Genomic DNA, 25,398 nt, shown 5'->3' on the forward strand with positions numbered 1-25,398 from the left:
GCTGGCAGGTATGGAGCGAACCAAGTGTGGGTAGCTGGGTAGGGTAGGAAGGGCTTAGGCTGTGTTAATGGCTTTTCTCACCTGATCCCTATGGTATGGCTGTTCCGCCGGCCCCCACTGCAGGAGCAAGAGCGTTGCGCACTGATAGGAGATCTCGTCTCAAGATGGCGGCGGTTCGCGCCAAAGAAGCTGTGCCGCAGTTCAGAGTCTCCGGTCTCCCAAAGTCTCACCCGCGGGTCTCGGTTAGGGTCCTCTTGCACCTCCAGGCGGGATGGTCATCAAGGGGTAAGTCCCGTTAGCTGTTACGGCTTTTGTGTGCGCTGGATCTCTGATCTCACTCAGAAGCCCGGTCACCGTCTGTAACCTGCTGCACCGGAGAGGAGCCCCGACCCTCTGGGCAGCAGTGGCGATTGAGTTGAGCCTTCTCTCACCTACAAACAGGGCTGTGTGACAGAATATCTGGTGTGCTCTGCCTTTGTTGCAGCGACCTACCAGGTATCTTCACAGGCTCAGATCAGGACAGGTCCCGGTGTGGGAAAGTTGAGATCTGTCAGTGGATATAACAGTTATCCCGGTGCAGTCAGGCTATTTTCAGCTAGCAGTAGTATAAATCTCTGATGGTCCTCTTTTAAAGATAGAAAAAGCAATTTTAAACGGCTGATTTATAACTATTTTTGGGTAAATATTAAGGAGCTCTTTCTAGACACGTCTCTCCAGCTTGACGGTTAGCTCCGCCCCCCAGCATTCTGTAATTTAAAGGGACGTGAAACCACAAATGTTTCTTTCATGATTCAGATACTGCATGTCATTTTAAACAACTTTTTAATTTATTTCTATTATAAAATTGTATTTGTTCTTTTTGTATCTTTCGTTGAAAAGCAGGAACGTAAGCTCTGCAGTGTGCACGTGTCTGGAGCACTGTATGGCAGCAGTTTTGCAAGAATGTTTTGCATTTGCAAGAGCACAAAATGGCGGCACTATTTCCTGCCATTTAGTGCTCCACATACCTACCTAGGTATCTCTTTAACAAAGAATACCATGGGAACGAAGCAAATTTGATAATAGAATTAAATTGGAAATTTAAAAAAAAAACTTTTGCTATTTCATGGTACTATCCTTTCACTCTAATTTATTGTCAGGGCTTTGGTGATATATTTATTTAACAGCATAAAACTAGAAAAATATATATGATGTACATGATAGAGCACAATTTGCACATGTTCAAATATTTTTTGTACGAGAAAGATTAAAGCAGTCAAATTTAATGTTGAAACTAATGGAAAGTGCACAACTGCCGCATGGTATAAGTGTTGGTGAGCAGTGACATACCCATAGTTTTTTTAAATTATACTTAAATGATTAGGTTATGGGGCGGATTTAATAAAGTGCGAGCGGACATTATACAATGTAGCGTATCATGTCCGCTGCACATCGATAAATACCGACAGATTTGCTGACAATTGGCCGCTAGCAGGGCGTGTCAATCAGGGGCATCAAGATCCATTCGAAGCTTTATAATTCGGCCCCTATGAGATTATTTTTAAAGGGGCATTAAACCTGGAAAATAATGTTATATAATTGTGCACATAGTGCAGAATTATATAACATTATATTAGTGCTAGCTTTATACAACCTAATATTGCCGCTGGAATTTTATAAAAAAAAAGAGGGTTTTTCAGACCCACCCTCTGTGCTCTACTGAGCGGGTCTGGTTTTCCCTCAGAGCGCATCTGGCCAGCTGTCTAGTCACAGACCGGCTCGATCGCGAAGTATCGCGCATATTACAAGTTGATAGTAAACGCGTTCACTCAAGTGCAATAGAATCCAATGTGTGTCCGGATAGCGCAACTTCAGAGCTCTGGTTAACTAATACGCTGGAATAAAAAGTTGCAGAAAAGACTTAAAAAATACATTGAAAAGTACAGATACACTAATAATAACACCATCTAATAAAAATTGTTGGAAAAAAATATTGCATAGAAAAAGTTATAAGGGCACAAAGATTTGTGGCCTCAGGTGTTAGAAAAAAAGTACTACAAAGGGCTTTAACATAAAGATACACACATATACATGTCTAAATATGTATATGTATGAATATATATATATATATATATATATATATATATATATATACACATACAGTATCTCACAAAAGTGAGTACACCCCTCACATTTTTGTAAATATTTTATTATATCTTTTCATGATAACACTGAAGAAATGACACGTTGCTACAATGTAAAGTAGTGGCTACAAAAATGAGTGGAAAATGTCTAAATTGGGCCCAAAGTGTCAATATTTTGTGTGGCTACCATTATTTCCCAGCACTGCCTTAACCCTCTTGGGTATGGAGTTCACCAGAGCTTCACAGCTTGCCACTGGAGTCCTCTTCCATTCCTCCATGATGACATCACAGTGCTGGTGGATGTTAGAGACCTTGCGCTCCCCCACCTTCCGTTGAGGATGACCCACATATGCTCAATAGGGTTTAGGTCTGGAGACATGCTTGGCCAGTACATCACCTTTACCCTCAGCTTCTTTAGCAAGGCAGTGGTCGTCTTGGAGATGTGTTTGGGGTCGTTATCATGTTGGAACACTGCCCTGAGGCACAGTCTCCGAAGGGAGGCGATCATGTTCTGCTTCAGTATGTCACAGTACATGTTGGCGTTCATAGTTCCCTCAATGAACTGTAGCTCCCCAGTGCCGGCAGCACTCATGCAGGCCCAGACCATGACACTCCCACCACCATGCTTGACTGTAGGCAAGACGCAATTGTCTTTGTACTCCTCACCTGGTTGCCGCCACACTTGCTTGACACCATCTCAACCAAATAAGTTTATCTTGGTCTCATCAGACCACAGGACATGGTTCCAGTAATCCATCTCTTTAGTCTGCTTGTCTTCAGCAAACTGTTTGCAGGCTTTCTTGTGCATCATCTTTAGAAGAGGCTTCCTTCTGGGACGACAGCCATGCAGACCAATTTGATGCAGTGTGCTGCGTATGGTCTGAGCACTGACAGTCTGACCCCCCACCCCTTCAACCTCTGCAATGCTGGCAGCATTCATACGTCTATTTCCCAAAGACAACCTCTGGATATGACGCTGAGCATGTGCACTCAACTTCTTTAATCGACCATGGCATTTTAGTACATTAGGAATCTTTTGTACTCACAGTACACTGGCTGGTGGGGATAATTACCCATTTTGTGCTGACCCTCATTAGATTTTTTTACTAGCGGTTTCCTCATATTAATGGTATGATAGCTCGAAATATGCAGGGAGGCAGCGTTGCTAATTTGACGTTTTAACCTTTTATTATGGGATGGTTTAGTCCTGTATTTTTAATATACCTTAAAAAATGTTAAGTTTTATTTGTTTACTCACGCCCTTTTCCATTTCAATAATTGTTGTGACCACCCTCTACACTTTGTGCAAGAGTGCCATATAATGTTTCTTTCTATATCTCCTTTTATATACATTAAAGATTCTGGTAAGTGTAATATCCCTTGTAAACTTTGACACCTTTTGTTGAAACAACAAAAGAAAGCGCTGGTTAAAAAATAGGGGATATCTACTTTCAAAACCTGCTAGCCAGTATCTGTCTAATGTCTGTCTCTAAATGTAGTAAATCAATTAAAATACTTAAATTATAATTAATTATAGGTGGGGATACACTGCACAGTTTTAAAATTCCACAATGTAATAATCCAACATATTACTATATGCATACAAACTCAGTTTTTTAAAACAAATGTAGTTGGTTAAAATTGATCAAAAATACAAGTTAAACATGAAAATACACACAAATTTTACTAAACAAATTCATATAAGTACATATAATAATAATAATAAAAAGTTCATCCTTTAAAAAGTTTGTTTCTGGTAAAAAAAAACTCCTCTGAAAGTTCGTTTTTGTAAAATTCCTCTAAAGGTTCATTTGATGAAGTTAATGAAGTTACTGAAAAGATTCCTTAGTGGTGATACATTTCTAAAAAGACAAGGGAGACAGAATGGTCTCGTTACAGGCGGTATTGGTGTTTTAAAAAATGTGTATACAAGTACTTACACCAGACGCTTTTGCTGTCAGTTCCTCACAGTCCTTGCAACCTTGGCAATCCTGTAGCATTGGGCTGGAGAATATTTTCATCCAATGGTTGGATTGTAGGTATTTTATCAAGACTAACACTTTGAGCAAGATATTTTGGGCTCTTTTCCTATAAGTGTCCTGCAAACATTAGCAGTAACGCTCTTTTAGAGCTCTAATTACCCAACACCACTTTGTCCAAGAGGAGCACCTGTAACTGCAGGTGTAGGAAGGGGAGCTGTGATTATCCAAAAAGAGCGTTACTGCTAATGTTTGGCTATCAGATTATTTCCTTTAACTAACAATCTTCTATACTGTCAATACTATCTCTGTTATATCATTGTATATCCTGCTTTGCCAAAAGAGTTTCAAGTACTTTTTATTTAAACATGTACTAAATTTGATTGAACAACCTCATTAGGCAGCACATTCCATATACGTATTATTCATACTGTAAAGAGTCCCTGCTGTAAGTGACATCTCAAATCTCAATGGATCAACTCTCTCATCATTTGTACAGATTTACTGATGAACAGGTCAGATGATAACTGCTTAAATGGCTCCTGTATACATTTGTATAATGTAATTAAATCCCCTCTGAGATGTCACACTGCCAGGAGGTAGGAAATGTGCCACAGAGATCACTTTAGCATATGAATGAATTGTAACTTTGTACAAAGCAGACTAAGCCATTACCTGAGTGACATATACTTCTTAAAACTATACTGGTGAGTGGTGACATAAGGGACTATGGGCTCTATTTATCAGGCCGCGGAGTAGTCTTGCATGAGCAAGCTCGGAGCCAATAGTTAGGATAAATTCTATTGCAGCTGAAAAGCTTATTACAGACTTTATTTACAAAATCCCTACTAAATATAGAAGATTACCTTGTAGAGATAAATGATGATAAGCTTGTATCTGTAAGATAATCAACCCAACTTTTTTAACACAAGACTAATTTGTTTCTTTTAACCTGATATATCTATACCAGAACATGCCATTTTACCGCTATTCATGGTGGAGGCGGGGGGGGGGGGGGGTTCCATTTGCTAGACCCTGCAGAACTTGCTAAATATATGAATCTGATTCAGGCTATTGAGATGTCTTAAGGGTTAACTCTCAGATTAGACAATCGAGTTTACTGCTTTACAGCAAATATCCTGTTGTTCCCATTATAGTTATATAATAACATTTGGAAAACAACTACATCCTGTGTTGTGTCAAAATAGTTAAAATATAAGTTGAGGATTGGTTTGTAATCTGGTTAAGTTTATAGTTATACACATGATATATATTTATAAAATTACTTACTTATTGTACAAAACAATATCTGGTTTCCAGATCTGATCAGCAGGAACTCGAATGAACTCTATGCCTCCATAATCAGTTGGATTCCATTTCAACTTGTAATCATTCCATATCTGAAAACAGTAAAAAGATAGAACAAGTCAATTAAATAAATTCATAAAAAAATAAATATATATATATATATACATAACAGAACCTATTGGTCATGCTTTTTGTTAAAGAACCTTGAACAAATTGTCAAGACAAAAATATTTTCATATCAATGTTCATTTTTATTATTATTGTTTATTTTTAAAGCACCAACATATTACACAGCGCTGAAACATCAAGTATGGAGTACACTAATCAGAAGACGTTTACGTAAAATAAGGGTAGAAGGCCCTGTCCTTAAGTTACTGTAACCTGTAAACCATCTTTACATAAAATGATCAACAGGACAGGTCGAATTGTGAATTTACATTCTAAATGAACTATATGGAGAAGTTGAGGAAGAGGGAAACATAAGTAGTAGAGACATCTTAACGTAATTTGTACGCATGGTTGAATAGATATGTTTTTAACCCCTTAATGACCACAGCACTTTTCCATTTTCTGTCCGTTTGGGACCAAGGCTATTTTTACATTTCTGCGGTGTTTGTGTTTAGCTGTAATTTTCCTCTTACTCATTTACTGTACCCACACATATTATATACCGTTTTTCTCGCCATTAAATGGACTTTCTAAAGATACCATTATTTTCATCATATCTTATCATTTACTATAAAAAAAAATATAAAATATGAGGAAAAAATCGAAAAAAACACATTTTTTCTAATTTTGACCCCCAAAATCTGTTACACATCTACAACCACCAAAAAACACCCATGCTAAATAGTTTCAAAATTTTATCCTGAGTTTAGAAATACCCAATGTTTACATGTTCTTTGCTTTTTTTGCAAGTTATAGGGCCATAAATACAAGTAGCACTTTGCTATTTCCAAACCATTTTTTTTTCAAAATTAGTGCTAGTTACATTAGAACACTAATATCTTTCAGGAATCTCTGAATATCCATTGACATGTATATATTTTTTTTTAGTAGACAACCCAAAGTATTGATCTAGGCCCATTTTGGTATATTTCATGCCACCATTTTACCGCCAAATGCGATCAAATACAAAAAATTGTTCACTTTTTTACAAATTTTTTACAAACTTTTGGTTTCTCACTGAAATTATTTGCAAACCGCTTGTGCAATTATGGCATAAATGGTTGTAAATTCTTCTCTGGGATCCCCTTTGTTCAGAAATAGCAGACATATATGACTTTAGCGTTGCTTTTTGGTAATTAGAAGGCCGCTAAATGCCACTGCGCACCACACGTGTATTATGCCCAGCAATGAAGGGGTTAATTAGGGAGCATGTAGGGAGCATTTTGGGGTAATTTTAGCTTTAGTGTAGTGTAGTAGACAACCCCAACGTTAACTTTTTCACAATTTTAGGTTTCTCACTGAAATTATTTACAAACAGCTTATGCAATTATGGCACAAATGGTTGTAAATGTTTCTCTGGGATCCCCTTTGTTCAGAAATAGCAGACATATATGGCTTTGGCGATGCTTTTTGGTAATTAGAAGGCCGCTAAATGCTGCTACGCATCACGCGTGTATTATGTCTAGCAGTGAAGGGGTTAATTATGTAGCTTGTAGGGAACTTGCAGGGTTAATTTTAGCTTTAGTGTAGAGCTCAGCCTCCCACCTGAAACATCAGACCCCCTGATGCCTCCCAAATAGCTCTCTTCCCTCCCCCACCCCACAATTGTCCCCGCCATCTTAAGTACTGGCAGAAACTCTGCCAGTACTAAAATAAAAGGTATATTTGGGCTTTTTTGAGTTTTTTTTTAGCATATTTACATATGCTGCTGTGTAGGATCCCCCCTTAGCCCCCAACCTCACAGATCCCCCACCAAACAGCTCTCTAACCCTCCCCCTCTGCCTTAATGGGCGCCATCTTGGGTACTGGCAGCTGTCTGCCAGTACCCAGTTTAGAAAAAAATGTGCTTTTTTTTAAGAAAAAATCCCTTTTTCTGTAGTGTAGCTCCCCCCACACCCAAGAACAACCCCCCACCCCTCCAAGATCCCTTTGACTGAAGTTTATTTTTTTAAATTTTGCCCTTTTCCCCCACAGTTACAATCTCATTTTCTGTAGTATAGCGGTTCCCACCCGCTCCCGCCCCGTGCACGCGCCCGCCCGCCACCCTCTGTGCATGCGCGCGCACCCGTGCGCGCCCCCGTCAGCTCCGGCCCCGATCCCGCCCCCCTCCACCTTACACGGCCCATCGATGGCCGCCCACCCGCCTCCCAAGTCAGCTCCCACCCACCAACGATACCGGCCATCGATGTCCGGTGCAGAGAGGGCCACAGAGTGGCTCTCTCTGCATCGGATGGCCATGCAGGGTTATTGCAGGATGCCTCCATATCGAGGCATCACTGCAATAACCGGAAAGCAGCTGGAAGCGAGCAGGATCGCTTCCAGCTGCTTTCCACACCGAGGACGTGCAGGGTACGTCCTCAGGCGTTAACTGCCTTTTTTTTGAGGACGTACCCTGCACGTCCTTGGTCGTTAAGGGGTTAAGGAACACTGGAAGTTTTTGAGACAAGTGGAAAGTCTAACTGAGCGAGGTAAGGAGACAAGAGTGTGAGGAAGTAATAAGAGATAAGTAGAGAAGTAGGTATTGGGCAGAGTGGATGTGGGATTTGGGGAATATTTGTGTCGCGATCGCTCAGCTCAGCTGCTGATCGCTTCCTTTTCTCTTTGACAGCGCGGTAGCGCTTTCTTGGTTGCTATGCAACCCTGTTCCCCTCGGCCCCTTCTGCTGACGTCATTGGGCCTTCTTATTCCGGCGTCTCCTCACCTCGGGGCCTGTTTGTTCTATTCCTGCTTGTAAGTAACTTTTGGATTACTTGTTTGAATCAAGAATTGCTGGCTTGTTTAACTCCTAACCCGCTTAACCCTTCCTGCCTGATTCCTGTTATCTGGACTATTGCTTGTTTGGACATTTTTCTGTTTAACCTCATACTGCCTGGATTATACGTTGCTGAACTTTGCTTGTTTGACCATTCTACTGTTTAACCCCATACTGCCTGATTACACGCTGCTGGAACTTTGCTTGTTTGACCATTCTACTGTTTAACCCCAAACTGCCTGATTTCACGCTGCTGGAACTTTGCTTGTTTGACCATTCTACTGTTTAACCCCATACTGCCTGATTACATGCTGCTGGAACTTTGCTTGTTTGACCATTCTACTGTTTAACCCCAAACTGCCTGATTTCACGCTGCTGGAACTTTGCTTGCTAGACCATTCTACTGTTTAACCCCAAACTGCCTGATTACTCATTGCTGGACTTTGCTTGTTTGACAAATCCTTCTGGTTAACCCCTGCCTGCCTGATTCCTTGTTACCGGTTATTGCTTGATGGATTACTCTTTTGGTTTACCCTAACTACTTGAAGTTCTTCTCCTGACCCTGCTGTGCCATCTTCCAGTTAATTTCTGTGAGTATACTATTGCAGCTGTCGCAGGGTCAGGTCCTGGAATATACTCACAGTGCTAGAGTGTTATTCTAACTTCATTTTAGCATTTGGGTCTAACTCTGGACTTAACCTATCCTGACAATTTGCAGACAAGGGCATACATATAAGAGGGTGCAGTGTTGGTTAGGGCTTTGTATGTTAAGGTCAAACTTTTAAATTGTATTCTTAAAGCTAAGAGAAGCCAATGGAGATGTTGGCAAAAGAGGTGCAGATGTGGAGTAATGCTTAAAGGGACAGTCAACACCAGAATTTTTGTTGTTTTAAAAGATAGATAATCCCCTAATTACCAATTCCCCAGTTTTGCATAACTAACACAGTTATAATTATACACGTTTTACCTCTGTAATTACCTTGTATCTAAGCCTCAGCAGACTGTCCCCTTATTTCAGTTTTTTTGACAGACTTGCATTTTAGCCAATCAGAGCTGTCTCCATGGTAAATTCACGTGCATGAGCTCAATGTTATCTATATGAAACACGTGAACTAATGCCCTCTAGTGGTAAAAAACGATAAAAATGCATTTAAATTAGAGGCGGCCTTCAAGGTATAAGAAATTAGCATATGAACCTCCTAGGTTTAGCTTTCAACTAAGAATACCAAGAGAACAAAGCAAAATTGGTGATAAAAGTAAATTGGAAAGTTTAAAATTACATGCCCTATTTGAAACATGAAAGTTTTTTTTTGGCTTGACTGTCCGTTTAAGGAAAATAAGCCTGGCAGAGGCATTCAAGATGGATTGCAGTGAGGACAGGCGGTAGCTTGGGAGACCGCAGAAGACAGAATTGCAGTAGTCAAGATGAGAAATGATAAGGGAGTGGATAGAGTGAGGAAGTGAGGAATTTAAGAGATAATTTTAAGGTGGAAGTGGCAAGATTAAGCTAAGAACTTTATTTGGAGAGCAAAATAAAATTCTGAGTCAAGTCTGACCCCCAAGGCATCAGGCCGAATGGCTAGCGGTGATGAGAGAGTTGCCCACAGTAAATAAGATTTAGGGACTGGGGGAGATTGGTAGAGAGAGAAGGAGTTCAGTTTTAGATAGGTTCAGCTTTAGGTAGTGATAAGCCATCCAAGATGAGATATTAGATATGCAGGTAGGAGGAAATATCTGTGGAAAGCTAGATTTAAGTGTCATCAGCAAGATGGTACTGAAACCACAGGACTTGATTAAAGAACCTGATGTGAGATGATGTGTAGACTGAGAAAAGGAGACTTAGAACTGAGCCTTGTGGTACCCCAGCAGAGAGAGGTAGAGGGGATGAGGAAGAGCGAGGGAAGAATACACTGAAGGTATGGTTAGAAAGGGAGGAAGAGAGACACAGTAGAGCTGTGTCACCAATACCCATGGATTAAAAGGTCTGGAGCAGCAACGGATAGTCAACAGTGTCAAAAGCTGCTAAGTGGTCTAAAGGAATTAGAAAGTTAGTAGCGACCTTTCCTGGCAAAAAGCAGCCCATTTTTCACCTTGTGATGCCGGTGTCGGTAGATTGCAGGGTCGAAAGCTAGATTGCACAGAGTTGAGAAGATGGTTAGATGAGAGAAGTTTAGAGGCAAGGGAAAGAAGAGAGATTGGGCAATAATTGCAAGGGGATGCTGGATTGAGTGATGTTTTTTCTTTAAGAATAGGTGTAATTAGAGCATGTTTAAGGGATGATAAAAATGTACCAGATTTAAGGTTGAATATGTATCTGAGGATGGGTGTAGGAGTAGGAGTAGGGAAAAAGCAAGGTAGCAGTTGTGAGGGAATAGAATCAAGGGGACAAGTAGTAAGATGGAAAGATGAAAGAAGAGCAGAAACCCCTGCCTCTGCAACAGGAGTGAAAGTGCTGAGTTTTTTGGTAGGCTGAGTATGAAAGTTTGCAGTGATTTATGAGGAGTAGATATTGTTGTTGTGGTAAAAGATTATTTTATGTCGGATGGAGTCAATTTTAGTTTTGAAATGAATTGAAAAGTCATGTGCTATGAGAGAAGTTGTAATGGGAGAGGGCCCAGGAGGGTATTAACCATTGAGAAAAGAAGTTTAGGAATGAAAGTTGGAGAAGTTGAGGGCAGAGGAGTAGGAGCACAGCATACATTTGCAATGCAAGAAATCAGCAGACGAGTGAGATTTCCTCCAATGCCGTTCTACAATGCAGGTGCATTTTTGCAAGTAGCATGTCAAATTTGTGTGTCATTGTTGGGGTGCTTCTGTAAGGTGTGAGCTATGAAAGTGGAGGCTATTTTATAAAGGGCAGAGGTCAAAATGGAATTATAGAGAGGGATACTTTCCTCAGAACAGGGAAGGGAGGATATTACAGGGAGGAGGGGGTTTAGAGTGTGAGAGAGTAGTTCTGTGTTTATGGTGTGTAAATTTCTATGGAGTCTATTTGAAGGGTTAGGTGGTGGGTGTGCAGTCAGTGTTTTTCAAGAGATGGTGGACAGAGAGTTGAAATGGATAGTTAGTAAACTGAGACACAGCACAGTGGTGGCTGAAGATTAGATGAATTGAATGACCATCTTTGTGAGTGGGGGAATTCATCCACTGTGAGAGGCCAAATGATGAAGTGAGCTCCAGGAGTTTTGAAACTCCAGGAGCGCTAGAGTTGTCAATGGTAAAATTGAAGTCCCCTAGAATGAGGGCAGGTGAGTCACAGGAGAGGAATTAAGGTAGCCATGAGGTGAAGTGGTCAAGGAAAAGAGTGGATGACCCGGGGAGGGGGGGGGGGGATAAAAAGCAGCAACTTGGACCAATAAACTAATTGTATAGGCTTTGAAGGATGCCAACACCACCACCTTGCTTGTTGCCAGGCCTGTGTGTATGTCTGAAGTGCAGCCCCTCAAGAGAGGGAGTAGCATGGGAGGCTGAGTCTGAGGAAGAGAGAGAGGTTCTGTGAGGGCCAAGAGGTTAAGGGAGTGGGAGATGAACATGTCATGGATAGAGGTAAGTTTGTTGCATACAGAGCGAGAGTTCCATAGTGCACAATTGAATAGAGTATGTACCTCTGTAATGCATGGGATATAAATTAGATTATGTGTATTCATTTTATTGAAGTTTCTGTACGGTTCATTGCACTTACTTAGAATTATCTGTGCATTTTGTTAAGGTAATGCATACAAGGTTAGTAAATTATTTTTCACTTTTGAGTTGTTTGAAAAAAAACTGATTTGTTTTGATTCATGATTCAGAAATTGCATGCTCTATCTAAATGTCCATTTAAAAATTGAATTAGAGAGAGAATATCTAACACTAAAACAGATATAGGGAAAGAACTGGCACAGATAATTTATCATTATCCCTAGTTACCTTCACATAACCTGCTCTTTAGCATATTGATGATGATTTCAAACCAATAGAATTAAAATAATCATCATAATACATTGAATTGTATATTGAATATGTGCTTGCAGTTACTTACATGTTTCAACCATAGATTGGTTGCCATAATCTGATTAACTTCATCCTGAGGAAATGAAAGATATTAATGCAATTGTTAGATATATTAATGTTGTTTTGTTATAAAACTTATTAGTAGTATTAGTGTTAGTAATATTGATAGTATTATCTTACATTGTTAATACATTATAAAGACAAAAACAACCAATTGAAAAAGAAGTCAATGACCCTGCTCTAGATGGATCTTACAGTCGAGGCGGTGCAACAACTTAAGCTGACATAAGTCTCATTATTATGGAAATGACTGTGTTTTAGGGTTAGGGATGAGAAGGCAAGACAACGGGCCTGATTTAGAAATATATTGAGCAGGTTTAAAGCATTTTAAGATGTGATCCTATAAATATATATAATAGTGCGAGAAAGAGAGGCTGCAAATTGAAAGTAGTATAGGTAGTGGACATCAGAAGGTTTGTAAAAGGAGAACGGTAGCAGTTTGTCAGTCCACAAATTAAAGGGGCAGTCTAGTCGAAATGAAACTTTCATGATTCAGATAGGGCATGTAATTTTAAACAACTTTCCAATTTACTTCTATTATCTAATTTGCTCAATTCTTTAGATATCCTTTGTTGAAGAAATAGCAATGCACATGTGTGAGCCAATCACACAAGGCCTCTATGTGCAGCAACCAATCAGCAGCTACTGAGCATATATAGATATGCTTTTCAGCAAGTGATATCAAGAGAATGAAGCAAATGACATAATAGAAGTAAATTAGAAAGTTGTTTAAAATGACATGCTCTTTCTAAATCGCGAAAGAAAAAAAATTGAGTTTCATGCCCCTTTAAGTATTTGAATGCTAGAGCTGAGCCACATTGGGTGCAGTGTTAGTCACAGGTTTCTAACTGTTTAGTGGATAAAGAATCCAGTAGACAGAATACACTAAACAAACAAATATGGGATAATATGTGCAGCTACAAATGCCTTAAGGAACAGAAAGACACATCAAAATAATAAAACATAACTTTTATTGGGTCACGGATAAAAACTGGCAATTGACATTAAAATTGCAACTAAAGTGCAGGATAGATTTGAGCAGGGATAATAGTGTCAATACTTGGGTATTATAATAGTGGGGAAAGGAGGAGTTCAGGATCTTGGGTGGAGGTAACTGATTCAGAAGGGTTAATATACACCATGGAGATTAATCCAGAAAAAAACAACAAATAAATAATATGTAACCATACTTGTAAAATGGTAAATACTTATTCCTAATATAATCAAGAGAATATCCAGCATGTTTGTACACCCACTAATAAAATGAATATATCCCTAATGTGATATAATACTGGGGTGTAACTTGTGTTACGTTACGTGGTAATCTGGTCATATGTGAGTGATTGGTGCAGACTTTTAGACGCAGAACCAGTATGTTCCCTATATGTTGCGTACAAAAACACAACTCATAAAGACCTAGATTACAGGCTTATGGACTTACTGACACATGCTTGTTGGGGAGTAAATACTGGATAAATCCACCAACTATCTCCTTCACTGGCTCTCTCACCATCACACACTGGCTACGTCTGCCTCACAAGATGGGAACCACTCTCTCCTATCTCTTGCACTGGCCCATCTCATGCCACAGTCTGAGTCCCAACCACTTTCCCTCTAGCTGAATTACCATTAACAAAAGGTTGGACACGGTTACTCTTCTCTCTCACATTGGCCTCACTTGTTGGGCTCTACTCATTTCCCCACTTAATTATCCAGTCTCAACTACAAGTGTGACTCCCCTCACTCCATTCTATGTACCAGGAGTTTACACAGTGTAAAGAAAACCATGTTTTGTATGGATTTGAAGGTCACATGCTTAAAGTGCTGTGAAAAACCTTTCAAAGAGTTCTTCTTGCAAAGTGGAATGGGACTGAGGTTGTATTTAGATTAGTTTAGATAGTTAAGGGTGGTGAGTATTTTTTTGTGTGTCAAGAATCCTCTCATTTCACTAGACATAATACATATACAGTATATCATTTTACAAACAACAAGTTAAGGAAGAAAAAATAAAATTATACTAATTTTTAGTATTGTTTTACTTTAGTTGTGGTTTATTTAAATACAAATAATAATAATTAGGAAACTACTATTGTTTAACATATACACATTTTATCATGATCAGTTCTATAAAGGCAAGTGTGTAAATATGTTGATGTTTTAATAACATTCCGAGACACAGATAGCCATCTCTTTCTCTGATGTATCAACGAGCCTGGTGATCTCCATGAATATAACACTATAGAACCTACAATGACTGCAAACAAAATATCTCCAGTGGTTCAATCATTATTATTGAGCCTCCTAAACCCAGGGGTATTCCTGACTTGTTTGGGAGCCTTGAGAACTGGTTTGGGGGTCTAAAATATATGCAATAAATTTACTAAAGGGACAGTTAAGAACTTGGCCTAGATTAGAAGTGGAGCATAAAAATAGTCTTGCTATTGTGCGCTTATATCATAATCCAAAAGGCTCCTATTTTTACCTCCATTTTACAAGTTGAAAGTAAAATGTTACTGTTTGAACAAAAGCGTCATCTTTGCGCTCATCTGGAGGTTGGAAACAGTGGCTGTGCTAAATCTCTCATCTATTATATGTCTTTTGCTTGAGGGCTAACCCAAAGAAGCACTAAGCCGAATGTGCATTCATAAAAAAGAAAAAATAGTGTTCTTCATAAAGTCTTAAACTATGTTTCTTTCATGTAATTGACAAGAGTCCATGAGCTAGTGACGTATGGGATATACAATCCTACCAGGAGGGGCAAAGTTTCCCAAACCTCAAAATGCCTATAAATACACCCCTCGCCACACCCACAATTCAGTTTTACAAACTTTGCCTCCTATGGAGGTGGTGAAGTAAGTTTGTGCTAAGATTTCTACGTTGATATGCGCTTCTCAGCATTGTTGAAGCCCGATTCCTCTCAGAGTACAGCGAATCTCAGAGGGACGTGAAGGGAGTATCACTTATTGAATATGATGATTTCCCTAACGGGGGTCTATTTCATAGGTTCTCTGTTATCGGTTGTAGAGATTCATCTCCTACCTCCCTTTTCAGATCGACGATATACTCTCATATACCGTTACCTCTACTGATAACTGTTTCAGTTCTGGTTTGGCTATCTGCTATATGTGGATGGGTGTCTTTTGGTAAGTATGTTTTTTATTACTTAAGACACCTCAGCTATGGTTTGGCACTTTATACATTTATATAAAGTTCTAAATATATGTATTGTACTTATATTTGTCATGAGTCAGGTTCATGTATTTCCTTTTTGCAGACTGTCAGTTTTATATTTGGAAAGTTAATATTAAGAAATATTTTTCTTACCTGGGGTTTAGTCTTTTTTTCAATTGACTACTTTGTTTCAAATTGCGGGCTGACTTAGGCTCCAAATGCTACACTTTATAGCGTCATTCTTGGCGCGAGAATTTTTTGGCGCGAAAGGCACGTCCGTTGACGCAAGTTCGTCATTTCCGGTGTCGTAATTGACGCAGAAGTTCACACAGGGTTGCGTCGTTAGTGACGCGAGTGTGTCATTTCCGGACATGGTTTGCAGCAAAAAAAAATTCAGTTACGTTGTGCGTCATACTTGGCGCTAAATTTTTTTCAATATTTATTTGCCCCATTGCTTTTGCCGCTTGCCTTTTTCTATGTCAGAGGTCTATGCTATTTGCATTTTTTTCCCATTCCTGAAACTGTCATTTAAGGAAATTGACAAATTTTGCTTTATATGTTGTTTTTTATTTTACATTTTGCAAGATGTCTCAATCTGATCCTTCCTCAGAAGTATCTGTTGGAACTTTGCTGCATGATGTAGGTACTACTAAAGCTAAGTGCATTATATTTCCGAATGTCATTGTATGATAAACTTTTTACATGCAGATATTGTATCCATCAGTTTATAGTACATTTACTGTTGTTGTTCCTTCAACCTTTAATGTACATGTTATATCTATGAAATTTTAAGAATTTGTTTCTGATTCTATTCAGAAGGCTTTTGTCTGCTATTCTGCCTTCTAATTATTATAAAGGTCTTTTAAAACTTCTCATAAGGTTGATGAAATTTTAAATGACCGACAATGTATGTATGTATCTCATTTAGCAGATCTTTCCTCAGATATTGACACTAACAAATCTACTTATTTATTTAAAATGAAGTATTTTCGTTCTTTGTTAAAAAAGGTGTTAATTATTTTGGATATCATGGAAACTAGTGCTCTTGATATTAGAACTAGTAAATTCTGTTTTTTAAACCTTCTGTGATTGCTCCAGAGGTTTTTTTCCGTTCCTGATGCTATTTCTCTTATGATTTCTAAGGAATGGAATTAGCATGGTACTTATTTTATTCCTTCTTCAAGGTTTTAAAAAAATTGTATCTTTTTACCAGCAATTTCTATAGAGTTTTGGGAAAAGATCCTCAACTTGTTGGGGCTATTTCTACTTGCTGAATGTACCTCTATTCCTATGGAAGATAGTACTTAAGTTCTTTTAGATAGGAGACTTGAATCTTATCTAAGGAAAACTTATTTATATTCAGGTCATCTCAGGCCTGCATTTTCTTTGGCTGATGTTGCAGCTGCATCAACTTTTTTTGTTGGAGATTTAGCGCAACAAGAATTGGATTCTGATTTATTTAGTATTGTTTGCTTTCTGCAACATACTAATCAGTTCTGATGCCATTTTTTGATGTTAAGGTCTATGTCTATAGCTATTCTTAGATACAAGAGTTGAAGCTTAAATCTTGGATTGTTGTTGTGACTTTTTATGTCTAGATTGCTATTTCTTCTTCCCAAGGTAATAAGAGACCTAAAGGTAAATATTAAGCTTCTAAATTGTTTTCGTTCTTTTTTTTCAATAAGGAACAAAAACCTAATCCTTCCTTATGGAATCTGTTTCCATTTGGAAACCTTCTTTAAATGGAATAAATCCAACCCATTTAAGAAACCAAAAAGCCAGCCCCTAAGTCCGCATGAAGGTGCGACTCTCATTCCTGCTCAACTGGTAGGGGGCAGATTAAGGTTTTTTTTCAAGAAAATTTTGTATAATTCGGTCTAAATCAAATGTTTCAGAGTATTGTCTCTCAGGGGCTTCGAATAGGATTCTGAATAAATCCTCCTGTGAGAAGATGTTTTTCTCTCACGTATCCCAGCAAATCCAGTTAAAGCTCAGGCTTTCCTGAAGTGTGTTTCAGACCTGGAGTTTCAGGGGTAGTCTTGCCAGTTCCTTTTCAGGGACAAGGTCTGTTTTTTTTTATTCAAATCTATTCTTTGTCTCAAAGAAGGAAATTTCATTCAGACCAATTCTGAATGAAATTTCATTCAGACCATTCTGGATCATTATGTAAGAATACCAATTTTCAAATGGTGTCTTTAAGGACTATTCTGCCTTTTATTCAGCAAGGACATTTTAGGTCCATATTGAATTGCAGGATGTATACCTTTATATTCTGATTTATTCAGATCATTATCAGTTCCTGAGATTCTCTTTTCTTGACAAGAGTTACCAATTCATTGCTTTTCCATTTTTGGATTAGCAGCCACTCAAAGAATCTTTTTTTAAAGAAAGTTTTTGGTGCCTTGCTTTATGGAAACCAGAGAGCAGGGTATTGTGGTGTTTCCTTATTTGGATGATATTGGTACTAGCTCAGTCCTCCATTCTGCAGAATCTCACAATAATCAACCAGTGTTGTTTCTTCGGAAACATGGTTGGAGGATCAATTTACCAAAGAGTTTCTTGATTCCTCAGACTAAGGGTCACCTTTTTTAGGTTTCCAGATAGATTCAGTGTCCATGACTCTGTCTCTAACAGACAAGAGACGTTTGAAAGTGGTTACAGTCTGTCGGCACCTTCAGTCTCAGTCATTTCCTTCAGTGGTTATATGCATGGAAAATTTAGGTCTCATGACTGCATTGGATGCATTTCCCTTTGCTCGTTCTCACATGAGACCTCTCCAGCTTTGTTTGCTGCAATCCATGGTGCAGGGATTATATTAAGATATCTCAATTAATATCCTTAAATCCCAATATTTGACACTCTCTGACGTGGTGGTAAATCACCAGTGTTTAGTTTAAGGGGCTTCTTTTGTTCAGCTAACCTGAACTATGATCTCTTCAGATGCAAGTCTTTCAGGTTGGGGAGCTGTTTGGGGATCTCTGACAGCACAAGGGGTTTTTGGAAATCTCAAGAGGCGAGATTACCAATCAATTTTTTAGATCTCCGTGCTATTCGCAGAGCTCTTCAGTTTTGGCCTTTGTTGAAGAGAGAACTGTTAATTTATTTTCAAACAGACAATATCACATACAGTGACATTTGTCAATCAGCAGGGTTGGACTCACAGTCCACAAGCTATGAAGAAGTATCTCGGATACTTGCTTGGACGGAACCCAGCTCCTGTCTAATTTCTGCGGTGCATATCCCAGATATAGACATTGGGAGGCGGATTATCTCAGCCGTCAGACTTTACATCCTGGGGAGTGGTTTCCTCTATCCAGATGTGTTTTCTCAGATTGTTCAAGATATGGGGTCTGCCACAGATAGATCTGATGGCCTCTCATTTAAACAAGAGACTTCTCAGATGCCTGTCCAGGTTCAGGGATTTTCAGGCGGAAGCGGTGGGTGCGCTGACACTTCCTTAGTGTTATTAACCTGCTTATATTTTCCCGCCTCTAGTTCTTCCTCCAAGAGTGATTTCCGGAATCATCATGGAACAATCGTTTGTGTTGCTGGTGGCTCCAGCATGGTCCCACAGGTTTTGGTATGTGGATCTTGTTTGGATGTCCAGTTGCCAACCTTGGCCACTTCCGTTAAGGCCGAACCTACTGTCTCAAGGTCCGTTTTTCCATCAGGATCACAAATCATTAAATTTGAAGGTATGGAAATTGAACGTTTAGTGCTAAGTCTTAGAGGTTTCTCTAACTCAGTGATTAATACTATGTTACAAGCTCATAAATCTATCTCTAGAAAGATTTATTATTGACTTTGGAAGACCTACATTTTATGGTATTCTTTTAATAAATTCTCTTGGCATTCTTTTAGAGTTGCAAGAATTTTTCAGTTTCTTCAGGATGGTTTGGATAAGGTTTTGTCTGCAAGTTCCTTGAAGGGACAAATCTCTGCTCTTTCTGTTTCATTCACAGAAAGATTGCTAAACTTCCTGATATTTACTGTTTTTGTACAGGCTTTAGCTTGTATTTAAGCCTGTCATAAAATCAATCTCTCCTCCTTGGAGTTTTAATTTGGTTTTGAAGGCTTTACAAGCTCCTCCATATTAAGCCTATGCATTCTTTGGACATTTTACTACTTTCTTGGAAAGTATTGTTCCTTTTGGTCATCTCTTCTGCTAGAAGAGTTTCTGAGCTATCTACTTTTTCTTGTGAATCTCCTTTTCTGATTTTTCATCAGGATAAGGCGGTTTTGCGGACTTCATTTCTATTTTTTCCTAAGGTTGGGAATTCTAACAACATTAGTAGAGAAATTGTTGGTCCTTCCTTGTGTCCTAATCCTAAGAATTCTTTGGAAAAGATCTTTTCATTCTTTGGATGTGGTGAGAGCTTTGAAATATTATATTTAAGCTACTAAGCAAAGACTTCAAGTCTATTTGTTATATTTTCTGGTCCTAGGAAAGGTCAGAAAAACTTCTGCTATTTCCTTGGTTTGTTGATTAAAGCTTTTTGATTCTTCAAGCTTATTGGAGTCGGGTTAATCCCCACTTCAGAGAATTTCAGCTCATTCTACTAGATCAGTCGCCACTTCGTGGACTTTTAAGAATGAAGCTTCAGTTGTTCAAATTTGCAAGCGGCAATTTGGTCTTATTTACATACATTTACTTAATTCTACCATTTTCATATTTTTGCTTCTTCAGAAGCAGCTTTTGGTAGAAACGTTCTTCAGGCAGTTGTTTCAGTTTGATTCTTCTGCTGTTGTTTTAAGTTTTTCTTTTCTTCATGAGAATAACTTATATTTTGGGTTGTGGATTAATTGTTCAGCATATGGCTGTTGTTTATTTTTATCCCTCCCTCTCTAGTGAATCTTGCGTGGAGTTACACATCTTGGGTATTTGCTATCCCATACGTCACTAGCTCATGGACTCTTGCCAATATGAAAGAAATGAATTTGTCAGGTAAGTTCTTACATAAATTATGTTTTTAAATTAGGATATAAATAGATAAGAAGACTGTAGTAGCCGTATATAAAAAAAACAACAAGTGTATTGCAGTATGCAGTAATACCTTTTTTATTGGACTAATATTACATAGTAAAAGACAAACTTTTGAGAGATTTCTCTCTTTCTCAGGTCTGAAGCAGCACTGAACAATATTATATAATTGTACATTGATATTTTGGAGAAAAGGGGGGTATGAAGACAGGACAGGAGGTGGGAAAGATCACTAAGAGAATTTGCAGGGGAACGTAAATAACATACCATTCTGATGCTGAAAAATGCAGATGGGGGGGTTGAGAATCACAAGAAAATTCACTGTCTCATCCCCAGTGCATCCTAACCCCTTTATTAATGGTTGTAGGCTGTTGTACGTTTATTTGGTTGTGTGATATATGTCAAAGGCATCCTTTACTTTACATGGTCAATGTAGGTGGTGATGCTGCTTGGAATATATTGCCAGCATTGCCACCCATTGCAATGTATAGTAAACTATCTCTCTGTGATGCTGCCTTTAAACACTGATATCAGCTGCTTGGAATATTTTGCCTGCTTTCTCAACATCTCGACTGATCCCTTGTGAATATCTCACTGCCTCGTGGCACTTTTGATTATCGGGCCTTAATATTTTAAAGGCCTCTTATCTTTTTAGCTGAGGCAAGTTAGAAATACTTTAAAATGAACTACTGCAGTGATTAAACAGTCACTGTGTAGAATATTGCAGGGTAAGGCTTGTGAGGTCTGGAGTATGCACTACCAGTTTTGATGTGATTTTTAAAATCAACAATCATTAAATTAGAAAAAAGTGGACAAAATAAATAATGATAGCATATTGCAATTTTTTTTATTACACATAACTTGAAATTGTATATTGCAATCTCAAGGAGTTTCATTTTCTGTTAGTTATAGTATATACTATATACTAGTGGGCTAATTATTTAAGATAACAATAGCTACACATCACTTCCTTGGACACTGAAAATGCAATAGATCATTATGTCATGATTTATTTCTATATTCTGTGTCGGTGTGCAAATATGATACTATATGATTCAGTCTTGACTCTCTTTATGATGGCCCAAGGCTGAAGTGTATTTGTAGTACAGGTAAAAATCTCCTAATCCAGAATTCCAAAATCCAAAATTATTCTGAAATCCAGAATAAAATTATCAAAAATTACAGTTTTTCCCTGGCTGTAAATCACAATCTTCTCTGTCTGGGTCTTTGGTTGTTTTTTGTGTTCTAAAATACAAATAGTCTATATTTATTTAAAACAACAAATATTATCTTTGTGATTATAGTACTGTACTATCTTTCTGAGGGTACTATGTATACAAAAGTATTAAAAATTATATAAAACTACCTTTAGGTTTCATGTATAAGTTGTATTATGACATGTTAATATTGCCTAAATGACATACGATATTGTTGTTAACACTTGGTTCCATCCCCTCTCCAAACTGTCCGATTTTACGGGTGCAAATATTCCAAAATCCAAACTTTTCCTGGTCCGAAGCAGTTTGGATAAAGGTTTTCTACCTATACACTGCCATAGGGAATTTATGAAAATAGAGAAGTTCTCACCACTTTAACAAGCTGGGACATTGACACTTCAAATTGGACAATGACTGGGTCAGACACATTTTCCACAGGTCGGATGTACGGATTGTAGCTGGTAAATAAATCTTTATAGAGTTTGTGTTCTACATTTGAGCAAACAGACGCTGAAAAGAAAAATAACTGAATTCAAATTTCATTAAATAAAAAAAATGTTTAAACATACAGAGTGCAGGTATCAAAGATTGCAATCAACTGCAGATTTAGAAATGATCACTTTGTAGTTGCACATTCTAACGATTGACTGCTTGTTCTGGTAAGTGTAACCGCAAGCACATTTTTAAGCAGCTTCTATTTGGCTTTGAGTGCAGTATGTGAAGTGTAGCAGTAATCACTTGTGCTTTTATTAATTATTACTGGAAATGTTTACAATACTAGAAAGGAAATGTTGGCATCCAAGATTGCTAAACAAACATTCTAATGCAGCAATTTATGTACATGTTGATGTTACTATAACATGTCAATTTTATTTCTCTGTGCATTTTGTGTGTATATATATATATATATATATATATATATATATATATATATATATATATATATATATATATATATTTATTTATTGTTTTTCATGATATGATTCTGTATTGTGGTATCCAGTGTACTAATTAATTAATAAGCGACCAAACTAAATAAGTCACAACAATAAAAATATATGCCAGATATAAATCCAATATATTAAAATATTAGGGGCCAGATTACAAGTAGTGCACTGTTTGTACAAGCAATATCGGGTCTATTGCAGCTGTTTGCGTGCATCGGAAGTAAGGCTCATATTACAAGTTGAAAGTAAATGTGAATGAGTGCAATTCTATGCAAAACTAAAATGTGTTACAAAACACATCAAAAATACATTGAAAGTACAGTTACACTAAATGTAAATTGCAGAAAAAAAGCTATAAGGGTTCAAAGATATGAGCACCATGGTCAGGGTTAAAACATAAATTTTATTAGGAAATCTCCAGGGTGTATAAACCCTGAGGGTAAAAAGCAGTTCAATCTTTGCAATATTAGACAAAGATAAGTGTCTGACCGGTTTCGGCTGCTGTCTTACTCCTAGCCTGCATCTAGGCTAGGAGTAAGGCAGCAGCCAAAACCGGTCAGCCACTTATTTTTGTCTGATATTGCACAGATTGTACTGTTTTTTACCCTCAGGGTTTATACACCCTGGAGATTTCCTAATAAAGTTTATGTTTTAACCCTGACCATGGTGCTCCTACAAGTTTTCTCATATTGAACATTGTTTGGCCGTGAGTGAGCTTGGGGTAAATAGGTTAGCTGCGGAGGAGAGGCCATCAGTCGCGGTGGACAGATCCTAGTAACTGGAAGAAGGAGGACACTGAATGGAGCTGCAGGAGGGCAGCATACATCAGGGACTGGTTGCAGCAACCCGGGCACTTGTGCAGCAGAGAGGACACCACAAAGGATTCATGCTGCACATGAAGTAAGTTGGAAGAAGTGGCTGTACTAAAGTCCAATAGATTCCTGAGCATGCACTACCCTGGAGTAGTGAGTTACATAGTAACCATAATTTAAGTGTGTTTCTAGTTACACATAATTATTTGTGATAACACTGAGGTAGGCAGGGGATTTCTCCCTCAGTAAGCTGTATTGGACTGTTTCCCATGCCTCTGGGTATCTGTTAAGGCCCATTTATTATTCTTAATAGTTTTGGTGCACACACCCTATATATTCCCCTTTCATTGTTGTTTGTTCAAAGATATGAGGTCTCAGGTGAAAAAAAGGCAGGCAAATGGCTTTAACACAGAGATACATACATACACATGTTTAAATATTTATATGTATATATATATATATATATATATATATATATATATATATATATATATATATATATATATATATATGCATTGGAGCCCTTTGCAGTAAAGTAGCTGAACACATGAAAAATAATATTTATGCAATATTCATATTTAATAAAGTGTTATACTGTGTATTTACTGTAAATATTTAAGATCCTAATGGTCTTCACATAAGGGAGTATGTTCTATGTATTTATAAAGATATATATATATATATATATATATATATATATATATATATATATATATATATATATATATATATATGCCCCTATATTTATATATATATACAGTATATATGTGTATAGATATTTATTTCACCAAAAAAACATTATATATATATATAAATATATATATATATAGATATATATATATATATATATAAATGTATTTAAGAATAAATCGAACATATTTTGCTATGTGAAGAACATTAGAAAGTGAAATATTCAATTTTTATCATATTATGTCTAGTTAGCACACTTGAGAAAATGTGATCAGGTTTGCGAGTGAGTATGATGTTAGTTTTTTTTAAACTTTTCATGCTCCATTGAAATCTGTGGAGGAATAGGTTAACGAGGTCGAGATATTTGAAGTTTGAAAACCTTTTACTTTCAGCTTGTAATACAAATGTTATCCGACGCACGCAAATAGCTTGCTTGTGGCGGAGTTAACGCGCAAGCAGGAGCGATAAATAACACTCCACTCACAATCTAGCCCTATATAAATACAGTATATAAGTGATTTCACTTAGATCTTGCAATTCCTTAATTTTAACCACCGAAAGGAAAAAAATTGAGGCCTCAAGAAACCTACCAGTAGAGGGTGAAACAATCATTGGCTGCTGCACAATACAGCTGTCTGTCTGTTTTCTTACTGTATTGTTTTAAATTATTTTAATAAATCTTGCTAACACATGAGGGCCACGTATCAATTTATGACTCTGAAACACACAAATAATAATATATTTACTAAAGAGTACAGGGTCATATTTAGGTGAGGCTGCTGGATGCTCTCCATCTGCTGTTTTCCCCATCAAGAGGACACATTGGCCCAGATTAGTGGTGCGCTAATGATAACGCGGGATGTGCTAAAATAAGCGTGCAACTTTATACAAGTCCATGGTAAATCAGTTTTACCAGAGTAGTTTAGCGTGGCTGACATCACTCTACTGCACCCATTACTTTTCAATGGATAGCTCAACTGCACTAAGTAGCACTGATATTACAAGTTGTAAGTTATGGATAGCGCTCAAGCAAAAGCCCAAAGCGCTAGAATAATGGTGCGACCTGATATCTGAAGTGTAAGAGTTAAGAACTAGAGGCCCGATCCGATATGCAGCGTCGCCCGCAAAAGCCGGCAATGCCAAATTTTGCGCTGGTTTGGTATCGCATATACATCGTAACCTAGAAGTTACGCTCGT

General features: G+C 37.9%; 1 protein-coding gene across 1 annotated transcript in view; it reads right to left on the minus strand.

Annotated features, from left to right (window-relative positions):
- Window positions 1-22,158, minus strand: part of LOC128665121 (neuronal acetylcholine receptor subunit alpha-3-like) — a 42,382-nt gene extending 20,224 nt beyond the window's left edge. The window contains exons 1-3 of the mRNA XM_053719866.1: window positions 22,123-22,158; window positions 12,352-12,396; window positions 5,393-5,502 (exon numbers count right to left, since the gene is read on the minus strand). Of these exons, the coding sequence (XP_053575841.1) occupies window positions 5,393-5,502; window positions 12,352-12,396; window positions 22,123-22,143 (176 nt within the window). The 5' untranslated portion in view covers window positions 22,144-22,158. The remainder of the gene's footprint in view (window positions 1-5,392; window positions 5,503-12,351; window positions 12,397-22,122) is intronic.
- Between the last annotated feature and the right edge of the window lie 3,240 nt (window positions 22,159-25,398).

The sequence above is a fragment of the Bombina bombina genome, chromosome 6 (genome assembly GCF_027579735.1).
Source record: "Bombina bombina isolate aBomBom1 chromosome 6, aBomBom1.pri, whole genome shotgun sequence".
Classification (NCBI taxonomy): Eukaryota; Metazoa; Chordata; class Amphibia; order Anura; family Bombinatoridae; genus Bombina; species Bombina bombina.